Raw genomic sequence first — 16,674 nt, 5'->3', positions numbered from 1 at the left:
GCTACCCTCACCTTGATGCAATGTAGAATGATTAAATATGATGAAGAGTAATTCATTCACAAATCTTTTAATAGACCGTGAAAAGTACTGCTAACTCCAGCTATCTCAAAGTCACCCCCTATCAGATCGTACTGGTATTTATTTCTGTAAGAATATTGTGAAGTTCACTTGAAACCTTAAAGGTTTGTTGATGTTGTTTTCTTCATGCCAAGAGACTTATTGTATTTCAAGTTCTGCAGGCGATGTACCGCGGTCTACCTAGAAGTAGCGTACGGTTAACTGGTTGGTTATGTCACAAGTTAAGCCTTTTCAGGTCTTTACAAAGCTCTTAATATAGCAGCTGCAGCCCAAATAAAGAATCCTCGCACTCCTGCACCAAAGCAAGTGTCACATCAGGCTGTGGCACTAGCACGTAATTACAGTGCAAATAAATAGACTGTTCGAAATGTAGAGAAAAAAGCAACAACCTTCAACAGACTACTCCCTCTTTATTCAAAGAAGTCCATAGATTACCTGATCATCCAACCAAAGAAAATCCAGAAACATGACACAAGATTTTAGCAGAAAAACACAGTCCTGCTTGTTGAAGCTGTTCAACCTTTGATGTGGTCATGGCTGGGTTAGGAAACAGACTGACTCTAAGCCATTAAGAGCAAGATTTTGCGAGCAGGAGAAAGTTAGCAGCCCATTCCATTAAGTATGCTCCGGTTTAATTGGATAAGAACAGTAGGAGATCAGAAACAATCGGCAGGTCTGGTTGGATTTGTTCCCAGCAGGGAATATGTCGCAGACTGCCAAAATATACACCTTGGCAAATAAATTAGTCTCACATGAGACATTATTCGTTTTCAAAAACAATACTCTTTATTAACCCAAACAATTGAAAAAAGCCTTGCTTTATTTTCTCAAGTTCCCTTATAACAATACTAGACTCCCCTCCATACCCCTCCTCTGTCTCAATGCCCACAGCCTCTCTCTGTCTCTCCTTTGTAAAATTACTCCCTTCTCCCAGAAGACAGTGAATCAGTGTACACACACACACACACACACACACACACACACACACACACACACTGCTCCTGTAGACGTGAAGAAGGAGCCAAGAGACAGGCTATACGTAACAGAAGAGGTCATTTGTCATAGGTCATCATTTGAACTCACCTTCAGCTGGCTATTAAAGTGTGCAATGCTCAAGTGTAAAGCCTGAACTGCCTTGAAGAGTCAGTGACACACCACCACAGTCAAAATCCCCTTAGAAAAGATTTTTGTACATATTTGCTTTTTCATATTCTTCAACAAAGAATTTAATAATAATAGCAAACTTTATTTGTATCACACTTTTCTTAACAATGATACAAATTGCTAGACAATAAGAACCCCCCCCCCCCAAAAAAAAAAAACAGACAAGGCGGTGAATTAAAAGGGCATTGGCCACATAATGAGGAAGGGGGCTTCCTCACAGTACATGCACTTTACTGTGATTCCGTAAATCACAGTTGTGCTCAAAACCAATAACAGAAATGTGGGAAATGAGAGGTAGGAGGTGTGGTGACGTCACGTCCAACAACTGGCTGTTTGAGACTAAAATCAAAAACAAGAATTGGAAAAAAAAAGAGGTAAAACTTAAGGCAGATATTTGTAATCAACAAGAAAATTTAAAATGTCATTAAAAATGTGATCTAAATAATGTGATTGCGTGAGGAAAGTTTTTAATGTGTTGTGCAAAATGTCCCTTCCCTCTTCCAATGTATATGACCCCTGAATTTAGAAGTTTTAAAGCTTCAATCCATGCAGTGAATTCCACTGCGGTGCATCCCATCACTCAGCTGTTAGGATCGTTTTCAGAAGCTTCATGCTCGGCACTGTGATCTGATGGCACAAAACGCTTCAGCCCCATCAAGCTGTTTAAGCTCGTTGTGTAAGGACCATTTTCTTGGATGTCTGGATGGGATGAAACGATACATGACACTAAAAGAAAGGTGGGAAGGGTGAGGAGGAGGAGGAGGAGGAGGTGGAGGAGGAGGGTGATTGGCCGCAGCGATCCTCGTTCTTGGACAGTGACAAGAAGATAGAGAGAGGGAGGGAGGACAAGGAAGTCTGAGGGAGGTAAAAGGTAAAAGGAGGGAGGAATATATATTTAGAGAGAGGTAGGGGGGGGGACTTGGTCCTCAGCTGCTGATCTGATGCACTGGAGCTCCACCTCTGCTGAGGAAAATCTCACAGAGGATTTACTGCTCAGACCTTCACACTGGACACTGAGCCCTCAGGACCTTACTCCTCCGGGATTCAGTTTTAGTGGAATATTTCCCTCGGGGAGAATCTGGACCTGAACACCTGCTGGAGTCCGTCCTGCCTGAACGGGAAACATCCAAGAGTGGTACGAGAACAAAGCAATTGATGCTTGTGTGATCTGTGTGTGCGCTGCTTTAGTTTGACTGCGCTTTAAGATTGTTATAAGTGCATGGTGTTGTTGAAGAGCTGCTGTCGTGGAGCAGCAGGATTTCAAATTGTATGTTTATGATGTCTGACATTGGTGCTTGACGGCAGATCAAGACTCTTCATTCTTCAGGATTTGTGAGACTAAGGTTCAAACATTCAGGAGTTTTGTCTCCAGTGCAGCTGCTTCATGAATCAACTTGTGATTTAGTCGTTGGGTTTATTTCGTTGGTGTCAGCTTTTTGACTTTGTGCAGTGGCATCAGTGTGCGGGGCTAATCTAAGTATATCTTCTCAGGGATTAAATAGCTTCCTAATGAGCTTTCAATAATGTCCAAGCTTCACTTGAGGGAGAGCTCTGACTGCAGCTTCTCAGCACAATGTCAAGAAGGCCACGGCACTTTAACAGATCTGCTGCTATTACTACTGCTACTATCAACTACTACTTTCTATCTAGTGCATACTTTAATTCTACCTATAAGAAGAGTAAGAAATGTAACATTAATACTGTTGTTGCAGATACAACATTGTTATATCATCGGTTTCGTCGACCTATACAGAATATTGGACCCGCAGTTATTTTTCATCTGAGCCTTGAATTTAGTCAGGTTTTTAAATATTTGTCAGCAGCAGACCCAGATTTAGACATCACAGTTCAAATGAGCTCATTCAAATCTGTTTACAACAGAAGAAAAGTTAGTTATTTCATTTATAATTTTAGTTTTTCTGAGGCTATATTTGATTTATTTGTATTATTCAGGACCTTTAATTGAGTAAAAGTAGCAATACTACTAAAAATTCAGCATTACAGATTAAAGTTCTTACTTTGGCCAAATATACTTAAAATAGCAAAAAGCTTAAGTTATTGTAATGCTGAATTGTCCCTTCCAGTGTTATATTACTATACACATAATATTATGGCCTTATTACTAATGCATCAACACATAGAACCATTGAATTTAGTTGTACTGTTTTATACACTGTTGGTTTGTATCACAATTTATCAAATCATATTCGTTGTGTTTTTATCATCTTGTGAGGCAACCACCAGCAGTTATTAGATAAATGTAGTGATGTAAAAGATTCAGTATTTGCCACTGAAAGCAGGGAATATTTTATATCAGTATATAATACTTAACCGTCTCAGATGAGGAAATGTACTTTGTTTCTTTTCACTACTGCTAACAAGGCATGCATAGGCCTGTGAGTGGATGGAAATGAGGAGTGGAGAAGATTTAAAGAAGAAAGACAGTCATATACTCATTAGGAAGCTTTATCTTCATGTAGCTTGATTTTTTTCATCTGCTCACCTGCATTAACACTTGTGTTTCTGTTTTTCTCTGTCATCCAGTGACTAATATGTGGAAGCCTTTGAATGGGCTAGATCCAGGAATCAGAGTGCGGCGCTTCCATTGCATTTAGACCGGGGAGCAGCATGCAAACAAACCGGTGAACCGCCGTGGCCTGTTAAACCCCCACCCTCATAGCCACCAGCACCACCAACCCAGCTTTAGGGGCGACTCCAGACACTTCCACTCTGCCTGACGATTTGCGCCAAACGCCATGGATTTCACGCTACCCATAAGAAGTCAAGACAAGAAGTCTTCCTCCAGCTCTCCTCTTCTGGGCCCTCGCAGCAGCTGCAGAAGGCAACACTACCAGAGCGTCAAGAGAAAGCTGCGGCCTGGACGGATCTTTGGCTTCATCCTCAGCCTGGTGGTGGTCAGCATAGTGGGTTCATGGAGTGCCTTTTCGCTGGCCACGATGGTGGCCACAGAGCTGGGACCAGATGCCGAGGGCTCAGCAGAGGCAGCAGTGCCCCACAGAACTCTTCTACAATATAACAACCTCTCAGCAGCACAAGACGACACACCGGTGGCCATGCGATCATCTGCGATAGAGATGAATCACGGAGACTACCCAACGGACTACTTCACTGTGGAGGATAGACGTCAGGGCTTTGTGGCGTTTCATATGTTTGGTATGCTCTACATGTTCATAGCCTTAGCCATCGTCTGCGATGAGTTTTTTGTACCTGCACTAACTGTCATCACAGAGAAGCTGGAGATCTCTGATGATGTCGCAGGAGCCACCTTCATGGCTGCAGGCGGCTCAGCCCCAGAACTCTTCACCTCTGTCATTGGAGTCTTTGTCTCCCACAGTAATGTAGGTATCGGCACCATCGTGGGCTCCGCTGTATTCAACATCCTGTTTGTGATCGGGATGTGCGCCCTGTTCTCCAAAGAGGTGTTGAACCTCACCTGGTGGCCTCTGTTCAGAGACGTCTCCTTCTATATCATTGGCCTGCTCATGCTCATCTATTTCTTTCTGGATAATCAAATTGTGGTGGGGGAAAGTATCAGCCTGCTGATGTGCTACTCCTGCTATGTGACATTCATGAAGTTCAATGGCAAAGTAGAAAGGTTCATCAAGAGCCTGCTGGGCAGCAACCAGGTGGACGAGCTGGAGAGTGCACCCAAGGTGAGCCTCATCCATTCCATCCATTCATCATCCATCCATCACTCATCCATCACTCATCCATCCATCATCTGAAATCCATCCATCCATCCATTTATCATCCATCCATCATCCATTCATCATTCATCCATCACTCATCTGAAATCCGTCTATCCATCCATCCATCATCCATTCCTCATTCATCCATCATCCATCCATCACTAATCCATTCATCATCTGACATCCATCCATCCATTCATCATCCATCCATCATCCATCCATCATCCATCCATCATCCATCCATCACTCATCCATCCATCCATGCATCAGCTGACATCTATCCATCTATTAATCCATCCATCCATCCATCCATCCATCCATCCATCCTTCCCTCAATCTGTCCATCTTTTGATGTATCTACCCCACTGTTACCATCTTCCATCCATCTTGCCAGCAGCAGAAACCTTCATCCATCCATCCATCTATACATTTAAACCACTATTCACTGACTAATCAGACTCACCAGTAACAACCATCAAGATGTTTTAAAGTCTATAAATGCACCTGTAGTATATCAGTGAGCAAAAGGGGAAAATATCCGACTAAGGTCAAAATATAAAAGATCCCGTTCCTTTTCTTTCTTTACTTGACCATAAACCATAAACCATAACTGTTCTGACAATTATGTTTTTTGGAAGGAAACACGTTGCTGTTTTTTGTCAGTGCCTCTGGGCTGAAATCTGGGAATCTCTTGATAATTGATTTGAGGAAAAGCAATGAGAAAGATCACAGGGAAAACCCGTCCCGGCTAATGATCCTGAGAATAGCAGTGCTCCTGTTCTGTGAATGTGAGAGGGTGTTCCACTGGGGCAGGGAGGGTGTTAAAGCAGAAGCTGCTGAACAGACAGACCTCTGTCAGGAAGCCAAACCCTCCTGAGTTCCCCTCTGCAAGGATATAAAGATTTGTCTTAACCTGCCACCTGTGCAGCTCATGAAGGGCCAGACGCAGGGCCAGACTGCAGTGTCTTCATGCTGACTAAGTCCAGGAGCAGGCCTGATCTTCAGAGTCCAGCAAAGTCTCTCAGAATAGGACGGATGTAACGGAGAGGGTCACTGAAATGACCTCAACAGGATTAATATGAAAAGATATTTTTCAGAAGAATAAATTTGATGTGTCGATTCCTTATAAAAGTGTCTAAATTAACACGATGCTTGTGTTTCTCTATGGTCACACTTATTACCAAACATTTTACAAAGAGCTGTATCTGCTCTGAGAGAGGACAATTACATTTAGTTACATTCTTCTCTTCCGATTATAAGATCCTACAAGAGAATATTAATGCTTTTCTACACTGTGAAAAAACATTTAACAGACATTTACTGTACTGATTTTTTGTTCCTGCCAAAATAAGTGTAAATGGCATGAAAAAATATAGTTAAATACTTTTAGTAAAATGTTAACCATAAAATATAAATTACAATCTATAAATGAGTACAACAGATAATTGTTGATTTCTCAACAGGATTATTTCAATTGCTTAGTGGTTTATTCCACGTAAAAAATACAATGTATGTCATTGCGTTTGTGTTTAAAAGTATTTTAAATAACATGTTGGGATCAAGTCTTTTATCTTTTTCCCCTACTATAATCACAGTGGTACATTGAGATATTTATTGAACCATTATTTTGACAGATGCAGTTATTGTTTTCTGGCCAAAGTGAATCCAGACGTTAAGTTGATAATCCTGAAACCTTCACATTGTTTATTGCAGAGAGAGTTGAGATGGATTCTATCCCATGGAAACTAAAAGCAAAGATAGAAGCAAAGAAATTGTGAAATTTGTCAAATAGAAAAAAACCCAACATATAGCATCTCTTGGTCTCTCGTCATCAGCTCGCGCCCTCTTTTCTCTGCCCTCGTCTTTGTGGTGACATCGGGTGAAGGGTCCTCTGACTGTGGAGGAAGTGTTGAGTCCTCCATGTCAGATCAATGCACACAGATCAAACGAACCTCTGTGCCCAGGAAACAGAGAAATTGAACTATTTTGAGTTTTAATAATCCAAAACATCCATCATTTGCTGTTTGTTCTTTTTCTTTGGCTCCTGCACAGCATGACTCACACTGAGAGCATATTGACCTGATGAGAACACACTTAGAACATACCAATCACTTCGCAATCACGAAACCAATCACTTCACGTCTGCAGGGGGAAGATGACGGGAAGCTATAATTTTGAGATTAGCTCGAGGCTGCATTTAGAACCGGGGCTGGGGGACTGATGATGTGATGCACATGGTTGAACTCACGTTTTTGTCTCTCCGTCTGTTGTATGTTCTGTCTTGTGTGTGCAGTTGGAGTCAGATCTGTTGCTCTCTGATGTTGTAATCTCGTACGGCTCTCAGGTGACAAAAACTGTACGTAGGCTGATTCTAGAGCAGTTTGCCCCGTAGCTTAGACAAGCGTCACCCATCACCAGTTGGCCGGGGGGGCGTATGCAGTGCAGTGCTACTTTTGTTTTCCACATTGATATTAACATAACATTAGATAATTACAAGGCTACAAAGTGAGACAGAATAAATTGTTATGATACAATAGGGGTTGAAAGCACTTTGTAGAATCACATAATGATGAAATATTTTTAATTGTAGTGATTCAGACCAGCAGAAGTCCTGTTTTCGGATGAATCCATGGAGACCAGGCCCTGTATCTGCATTGTCGTTCCTCCCTTTAACTGTTTAGATCATTTTAAACAAGAGAAACAAAGCATGACTTGCTTTTATTTAGAGCTTTAGCGTTATTAGTTATTATGCTTCTGCATCACAGTCACTTATGTATAACAATCATATATACAGTATATCCCCTTCTACATTTTTCCCTAATAATAGATTGTTAGATAATTTAGTTCTTCCCACTTTCTTCCATTATCATCAGGTAGATGAAAATCATATATAACGTGTTTTATTTATCGCAATCCAATCATTTATGATCATTTATTGATAATAACAACAAGTTTTATGATTCCAGATCTCAAGTGCATCATATGAACTTTTTAAGTTGTCGAATTTCTCTTATTTATGTGCTGATCAACCCTCTATTAGTATCAGGAGCTCTGTGTGACATTTGTGCCCTTTTGGAATCAGCTGGTCTCCATGGCTGCTTCACCTCAACACAAGGGCAGCTTTTCCATTTCTGTCGTCCGGCACTTGATGTCCAACTCCCTTGCCCTCATGTGTTGGTAGCTCCTCAGTAATCCCCCAGGTTAATGCCCTCCAATCCCATTAGAGTCGCTAATTATAGTCAGATGCTCCTTAGGGGAGCAGGAATCAGCAGATCACAGGGAAGAAGTGGTTGGATACTCCTTTGTCAGCCTGCAGTCTTGCTCGTGATGGGGCTTTTGTGCATAATTTAGGGTTTTTTCAGGAGGTTTTTGCGCATTTATGTACAGTATGTTGCATATACAGTGTCTCTGTAGGAGAGGGGAGAGAGAGAAGATCTGCTGGTTTGCTTGGTGATGGCACTAAAGACGCCAATCCTCTCTGATCCCCTTATCAACTGCTTACCTGCAGTGACGAAAGCAAACACACAGCCCAGCGCACCGAGGCTGTGCTCCGCTGCAAACAAAATGTTCATATTCTTGTTGCAATCATAAATTTCTACCCTGCATGGATCACAATGCATGTAATGTTGCAGTGTGACGGTCCTGACATTAGTGACTGGAGAGAAAAGGAGGAATGGTCTGGTTTAGGTGGTTGCTAATTCTAGTTTCGAGGATGTTTGATTTTCCTGAGTTCAGCCGTACACTGACAGTTTGATGCATTTATCCAACAAATTGCAGCTGAAGTGATAAAACCACCTTTTATTAATTGATAGGACACTTTTCTTTGTCTAACACAAAAGTTAAATGACTGATTTTACACCTGCAGCAGTTCCACAACACAACTGTGGATTGTGTGTTTAAGTGAACTTTATCAAAATCTGATGAAGACAACAACAGCCCCCTAACCCTAACCCTGTGCAAGGAAGCAAACGATTTCTTTCCCACACTGTCACCTATACATGTCATGCTTGATCACCTACAGTATCTCTAATTATTGAGGATTCCCTATTAATTGCAGTGGAACTTGTTGAGGAAATTTGAGTCAGGATGAGAAATAGTTTGGGTGAAAACTCAAAAGATGAGTGTGATAGTGATTGTTCGACAGCGCAGTGACCTGTGAAAGTGGCTGCAGGACTTCACACGCAGGCTGGAAAATAACCAGTCTAAAAGCGGTGATCTCTGCCGATTAATCCTCGCTAAGTCCCACAGCTCTGACAGTCAGGTGGACGCTGCGGAGAGGGAGAGAGAGAGGGAACGTGCATGTGTTTGAATTTTGTGCAGGTGATCTGATTGTTGCTTCTCTGTTGACAGCGGTGATGATTATAACTGTGTAATGCTGCTGCCTCCACGTCAGCACTTTACATCACTTTACATTCTCTTTCTTCTGATCATCTTCAAACCTCAAACAGCTCATTGTTATTGCATGAAAGAGCTTAATATGTCAGTTAGAAATCATTTTACTTGCCAAAACAGATTTTGATTGCTTGAGTGTGTTTAAGCTTGCATGCATTAAATCTACATTTACTCCAAAGAGAAAGTTTTAAATGTAAGAAAACTAATTTGCTTCATAATTTGCAGCAGTTAAAAATGAAAATTACCCGCATTTTTTCCTGTTGTTCAACAAAGATGGCTTTTGAAAGTTAATTTCTCTGGTGACACGAAGAAACTCCTCATCCTCTCCTTACAGTTTCCGCCATTGAAAAATAATGTAGGCAATATTATTTGTTGTGGAGCTGAACTTATTTATTCTCTAAAAAAACAGGGAAAAAAAGGATCAAACTTTGAACTATGAACGACAGCATGTGGCTTCATGATAGATGCAGATTGTATACACATGTATACACATTTGGATAATCCAATCTTCCCTCTATATGATTATTTCTTACTTAATAGAGATTGCTGTAAACTACCTAATGGTCTGAACAAGGTCAAGTGCAGATTATCTCGTTCTGTAACAGTTGTTTTTATGTTTCTGCTGCTTCAGCAGTTACTAATTAGTTCTGTGTGTTTTTGATTCTGTTGCTGGAACCTGGTGGAATGAGAAACAAATAATATCCGTGACGATTCACCAGGTCATGGTACCTTCAGCAGTTGTACCTGAGAACATGTTGTATAGGATTTTTCGGCGGTGGTTATTGGTGGTTCAGGCCAGAACCCTGAGGAGAGCAGGGGGAATGAGAGCTGCATTAAATAATGGAATGATCATTAATTGCAGGTTTGAGTCCCAGCTACTTCTTTTCTTCTTTCTTCTTCTCTTTTGTCAGGAGCCATGTGAGTGTTAAGACAACATGAGCTAATGCCAAGCTGCCCTCTGTTATCACAGCAGAGGCCGGGCTGCTCAACAATCACATGGACCAAACAGACACAGAATCCACTGCCTCTGTTTCCTTCTCATCAACATGTTTTCTTTCTAGAAAATCAAATTTAAAAAAAAATATAAAACAGAGAAAGGAAATCCTCTTTGTATGCAGATTGGTAGTCCAACATCTTTGACATTATATTATCCAGTTATATCCTCCATTTGATGAGTCTGTCACCTTGAATCATGAACATCCCCTTCAGTAATCTGCAGCCCGGGGGTCTTCAAGCAACTGCTGCAAAAACCCACGCAAACATGTTTGGACTGGAAAGACATGTAACAGGTGACGGCCGTGTGTGCCATAACAGCAGCAGCTGTCTTATCAGCAGCAGACTAATGTGATTATCTCCTGCAACACTGAGGCCTCCATCATGAAATTGTGTCAACAACAAAACCCTCCACCTCTCGGCTGCTGGTTACCCACCTACAGCACAGAGGTGTTTGTGCTTCTGCTTGGCTCTCAAGTGTCTTTGTAGGATGTTGGCGCTTGGTAATATGAACTAGGGAAGTAGAGACGGCTGTGAGCAGCTGCTATGTAATTGTTTGTGTAAGATAACTCTATAGGTTTGGCACGACAGTATGTCAGGAAGAGGCATATGAGCAAAATTAACCTCAGGCAAAAGAGGGACTGCAGCTCTTTACTCAGTAGAAATTATCTGACTTTTCATGTGAATATCTTTGATTGAAATTTCTATTCCATCATTTTCATTGATTAAATACAAGGCTTCTCTAGGCTGCCTTTTTTCACTGTGTTTGGCCCCATGAAAATATATGAGTGCACACGTGTGTGGCTGAGATAGTGAATGAGTTCATGTCCATATAAACCTGACACATCAGGAGGAACGTGGACAGATGTTGAGTGGCAAACACAAATAATGACAGCTCTGTTGATTTGTTGTTTGTTCTAGAATATAATTCATTTCAGAGAATTACAAAACTACTAAAGCATCGTCCTGAACCATTTAATAATATTAACAAGTCTGAATATTAGTTTAATCAAAGGTGACTGAATGGCAGTGGACACTGACCACCATTATATTAGAATCTGTTATAAAATGTAAGTTGTTAATATCTGGTACAACCACATTATCGCAGGGTTGTGTTCTTATGCTCTATGACATTCTTTTATACTTAATTTAGCAAATACTTTGGGTTTGTTTATTCAAATACCTGTCAATCATCTTGAGATTTACATGAGGTTTCAAAGTTTTTGATGCTTGATGTTTCTTACTTTCACTTTTTATTTTTTATACACAGTGATCTGTTCTACCTCCAATCAGTTTTTGGTTCTTTGCTGAGTTTCTTCTCTCTTTTTCGGAGCAAACTTTTCTACATACTTTAGAAACACAAATGTAAGAGTTTTCACTCTCAGTGATAGTTTATATATTGTATACTACGGTATAAGCACTAATAAATGATATATAGTTTAAAACATTTACGTAAGAATCCCCATTGATGTAACTGTGACGTTTGGAGCAAACCTCGTCAATCAATACATTAAAAATGGTTGTGCCAACAAGAGCAAATTTACCAAAACACAACACACAAAACTTCATATTCCTATCTGTTCTCTTGAACCTCTCCTCATCCCCGATTCCTAAACCTCCCCCACCGCTGACATCACCACATCTGTGTTATCACACACACACTCACATCACAATCTCTGTTTGACTCAGTTGTGTGTTTTGGTTTTAGGGTTAGGGTTATAATTTGGTTTAGGTTAGGGATAGGGTAAGGGTTAGTGTTAGGGTTAGGTTTATGGTCAGGGCTTTAGTTGTGATGGTTAAGTTTAGGGTAAGGGGCTGGAATATTCTCACTGAGATAGAAGTACAAGAAAGTGTGTGTGTGTGTGTGTGTGTGTAGGATGGCTCTGGTTTGCTCCCTCCAGCTCTGAGGAGCAGTAAAGAAGGAGGAGACAGTGGTGTCTTCAGGGTCATGAACAGTGGACGTGTGACATATGTTTCTAAAGTAAATTAGTATATTCTTGGTACAAGAGAATTAGAAACATTTTGAATCAGTTGTTTTTAGAATGATATCGTGGGTCGGAAAAAGCTCATGTTGTCTTTTATACAATGCCTTTACCTCTCTGTGCTCTCAGCATACTTATTGAGTATAGAAAAAAAACACATCATTGAGGGAAAATTACACATACAAAATGATAACATGAAAAGAATGCCAGTGCTGTTCAATTATACATATCTCAGAATCAGACCCTATATTCTGTCTCTGTTCTTCCTGGTTTGAAGTTTCTGTTGATAAGATTTACCATATTTCTACTAAAGTGAGTGAATAGCAAAAATATTTCCTTGATTATTAATCATTGGAAGTAATCCTTTAAACTCTGCATCATTGCTTTGGTTGCTCATGTGTGTTTACATCAAGTGATTAAACATTTTCATTTCAATTTTGTTATGTTCTGGAACTTTTTTGTATCTGTATCCACTAATTATGTCACTTATTCTCTTTCTCACCCTGACATTGTAGTGGTGCAATCAACAGCAACACAAACTGGAGACAGAGTCAGAAAAGGTCATTTGTTGCAGCTCAAAAGTATTGGATTGTATATAGCTCATGTGTTGGCATTACTGTGTCCACTCCTTGTTTTGTACATTACTGTGTAAGATAACTTATACTGTTTATACAACATATTATGTTTTTTTCTTCTGTTTTCCCCTTTAGGAGGCTGCACCAGTAGATGATGAGAACAAGCTGATGGTGGGTTTGTCTTGTGTGTGTGTGTGTGTGTGTGTGTGTGTGTGTGTGTGTGTGTGTGTGTGTGTGTGTGTGTGTGTGTGTGTGTGTGTGTGTGTGTGTGTAAATGTATCATGCAGTGTTAGAGAGCAGTTTATGTTCAATATTTACATTATATTTAAAATATACTTCTGTATGAGTCAGTCAACACAAACGTTGCATATTTTGTGTTTGTGTCTCATTTTGCTTTTTGCACCAGTTTAGATAGAGAGTTAAACGGTGATTGAGTGGAGAAGTATCATGAGTTTCATAAATGAATAAACAAAATATCATTGATGACAAGGTATGGAATAAGTACATGTTCATCTTTGTTTTGGTGTTTGTGCTCCTACAGGCAAAGCCCCGGCTGCAGAGGGAGGGCAGCTGTGCTTCTCTACACAACTCACTGATGAGAAACAGCATCTTCCAGCTCATGATCCACACCCTGGACCCGCTGAGTGATGAAGGTATGGGTAAGAAAAAACTCACTGCACAACAAATACACTACAACCAAAAAATCTACACAAAGACCACTATACAAGATGTGATGTAAAACTCTGTGACACTGTGTACAGTATGTAATCATTAAATACGTCCATTTAGAACGAGACAACATGACACATTTCACCTCTATCTGCTTAACTAAAGCTTCATTTGTGGTTAATGGTTGGGTTGCTACACATGAAGGGGGAATAAATTAACATATTTCCGTCAGGGAGACTGGACTACGAAATGTACCATTTCCTCTGTTTCAGGACCTTTCAAAGAGAAAGCGTCGATTCTTCACAAAATGGCGAAGCAGAAGTGTAAAGACGACGCTATCAATGCCAACGGTGTAGGTGGGTCTCAGTGACGGCTTGTAAACCCATTTGTCTCATGAAATAATCAACTGATAAATCCAGTGACAAATCAATTTTCAAATCAATAAGAGCCTTAAGAACTGTGGCTATTGGAATCCCAATGTAATTGAGGGGTGGACAATGGGGAGTTTGCAGAATAACAAGTCATTAAATCATAAAACCGTGAGACAAAGCTGAAGATACACTTTTTTTATTTATTTATTTGCTTTATTCAATTTAAAATGATGATTTCCCAGATGTCATAGATGCTAGCTGAAGTTTTCACTTAGCTTCCTCTGTCATTACTATATAAATACACTGTGATATTTTTAATAAATCATGAAAGCAGGTGGTATTTAAAATCAAAAGTGAGCGACTGCTAAAGCTTGGAGTTTCTGTGGTGTCAGATTGTAGTTATTTTTATTGTTTGTACAATTTGTTTATTTCTTTGATTCATCAGTAATATCCAATGATCTGAGTTTTACCAGACATTTGTCAATATGGCAGTGAATCAGTTTTCACAAGGCATAAAATGGCTTCCATATGTTTTCACACGTGTGAGGATGGATTGGGATAATAACACATACATTGTGTTTCCCAACATAGGAGTCCTGCCCCAGGCACAACCTTCAAGAAGTGCAATGTGTAATGAGATTCATCTTTTCTCTCAATTATGTCAGACGACCATTTTTATTTCAACGTGACACTGTTCTCATGAGAGTCACTTAAACTGTCTTCTTTTCCTTTCCCCAAGCTGATAAAAACATCCCCAACAGTTCAAACGTGGCAGTGGAAGTGACGCCACCCATGAACGGTGTCGCGGGAGGGGACGAGGTGGGCTCTTTGTCTGTCTGCCTTGTTACAAATTCATGTTTACCACCATTTTAAATCATTTATTTTTGATAGAGCGTCAACCAACTACAGAACAAAAACACCACTAAATATACCCGCTGACGTCATTGTACACAGCCGTAGCTTTAACATCACTTAAAATGTGTATCTCTTGATATGCACCGTATAATTTATGCAACTCTTCTTCAGGATGAGGAAGAGGAAGATGAAGACCAGCCTCTGAGTCTGGCCTGGCCTGACACCAACAGGAAAAGACTCACTTACCTCGTTATTCTGCCCATTGTCCTACCACTGTGGCTCACACTGCCCGACGTCAGGAGAGAGGTGACAACCCACACACACACACACACACACACACACACACACACACACACACACACACACACACACACACACACACACACACACACACACACACACACATAAACATAAACGCACACAAACCTATGACACAAACACACGTAGAGCTATGTGTTATTATTTAAACACACTGTGAAACAAGGTATGTGTAGGATAATTATCTATTTATTTTCAGAGCTCGGCAAGGTTCTTCCCCATCACTTTCATCGGCTCCATTTCTTGGATTGCTTTCTTCTCCTACCTGATGGTGTGGTGGGCTCACCAGGTACGACACACACAAGCAACACAATTCCAAAGATATCTGTGAAATCCGCACTTCAACATTAACTTTTCTTTTAATCTCTTTCGTTGTTTGTCAATTTAACATGAAACTATTGTGCATTCTGCTCTATCTCTCTGTTTCTGAAGCTGCTCTGCTTATCAGAGTGCAGCAGTCAGGGTGTTGAATGTGTGACCACGACAGCTAATCCCGACTAATCTGCCTTGATCCACAGCCAGATCAACCTGTAACGCTCTATTTTAACAGCGCAGGCCTAAGAGGGGGTTATGTGTGCAAGGTCACTGAGGAAGTTTCTGGAAATATTTTCTTGGTCATTTGCAATCCACGTAATAATGACTCTTTGGTAGAAGAACATGCAAACCGTACCATTAAAGAGTAAACCAATCTTTTTGTTTCTACCAGCAACTTGTGATTATGCTTTCCCCTCAAACTGTGCAGCTGTGATCTTGCATGGTGTTGTAGTGCTAAGCTACATCACAGCACTCATTACAGGTGTAGCAGAGATGGTTGGTGTTAATACCTTAAAAGCCATGGTTACAAAAGTTAAGATGCTGGCTTCCTGACTTCATGAAGTTTCCAAACTGTGCGGCTGCAACATGAAGTGATGTATTTTTTGCCTTCAGGTTGGAGAAACGTTCTGGATCACAGAGGAGATCATGGGTCTGACCATATTAGCAGCTGGCACTTCAATCCCTGACCTGATCACCAGTGTAATTGTGGCGAGAAAAGGCCTCGGTGACATGGCTGTGTCCAGCTCTGTGGGCTCCAACATCTTTGACATCACTGTGGGGTAAAGGAAAACATCAACTTCCATAGCTATGTATTAAGTTTAATATCCATTTATAAACGGGAGCATCCCCTAGCCTGAAATAACTCTTCTCTGCTTGTGCTTCATCCTCCCTCCAGCCTGCCATTCCCCTGGCTCGTCTACAACATCATCAACGACTTCAAGCCGGTAGAGGTGAGCAGCAACGGCTTGTTCTGCGCCATCGTCCTCCTCTTCATCATGCTCCTCTTCGTCATCATCTCCATCGCGTCTTGCAAGTGGAGAATGAGCAAGATCCTGGGCCTTTTCATGTTCGTGCTCTACTTCGTGTTCCTCATCGTCAGTGTCATGCTGGAGGACAAGATCATCACCTGTCCTGTCACCGTCTGAGTGAGCGGCCGAGTCTCAGAAGGCTGAAATTAAACCGAAATATGCTCATGTGCACCAACATTGACTGAAACTCCTGTCAGTCTCACATATACACACAGTAGAAGACT

The 16,674-nt window shown here is 40.8% G+C and overlaps 1 protein-coding gene across 2 annotated transcripts; it reads left to right on the top strand.

Annotated features, from left to right (window-relative positions):
• The first annotated feature begins 2,210 nt into the window (after positions 1 to 2,210).
• Positions 2,211 to 16,674, top strand: slc24a2 (solute carrier family 24 member 2). Of its 2 annotated transcripts, none has more exons than XM_034598753.1 (11): positions 2,211 to 2,377; positions 3,787 to 4,916; positions 13,030 to 13,065; positions 13,436 to 13,547; positions 13,836 to 13,919; positions 14,526 to 14,564; positions 14,674 to 14,753; positions 14,961 to 15,095; positions 15,307 to 15,396; positions 16,035 to 16,201; positions 16,318 to 16,674. In XM_034598753.1, exons 2-11 carry the CDS (start codon positions 3,999 to 4,001, stop codon positions 16,565 to 16,567), a joined length of 1,911 nt encoding a protein of 636 aa, XP_034454644.1. In that variant the 5' UTR covers positions 2,211 to 2,377; positions 3,787 to 3,998; the 3' UTR covers positions 16,568 to 16,674. The 2 variants fall into 2 exon arrangements, with proteins under 2 accessions (XP_034454644.1, XP_034454634.1); XM_034598743.1 differs by having other exon boundaries at positions 13,436 to 13,553.

The sequence above is a fragment of the Hippoglossus hippoglossus genome, chromosome 1 (genome assembly GCF_009819705.1).
Source record: "Hippoglossus hippoglossus isolate fHipHip1 chromosome 1, fHipHip1.pri, whole genome shotgun sequence".
NCBI lineage: Eukaryota > Metazoa > Chordata > Actinopteri > Pleuronectiformes > Pleuronectidae > Hippoglossus > Hippoglossus hippoglossus.
The sequence above is the reverse complement of the archived record's forward strand: the minus strand, read 5'-3'. Positions and strand labels throughout refer to the sequence as shown.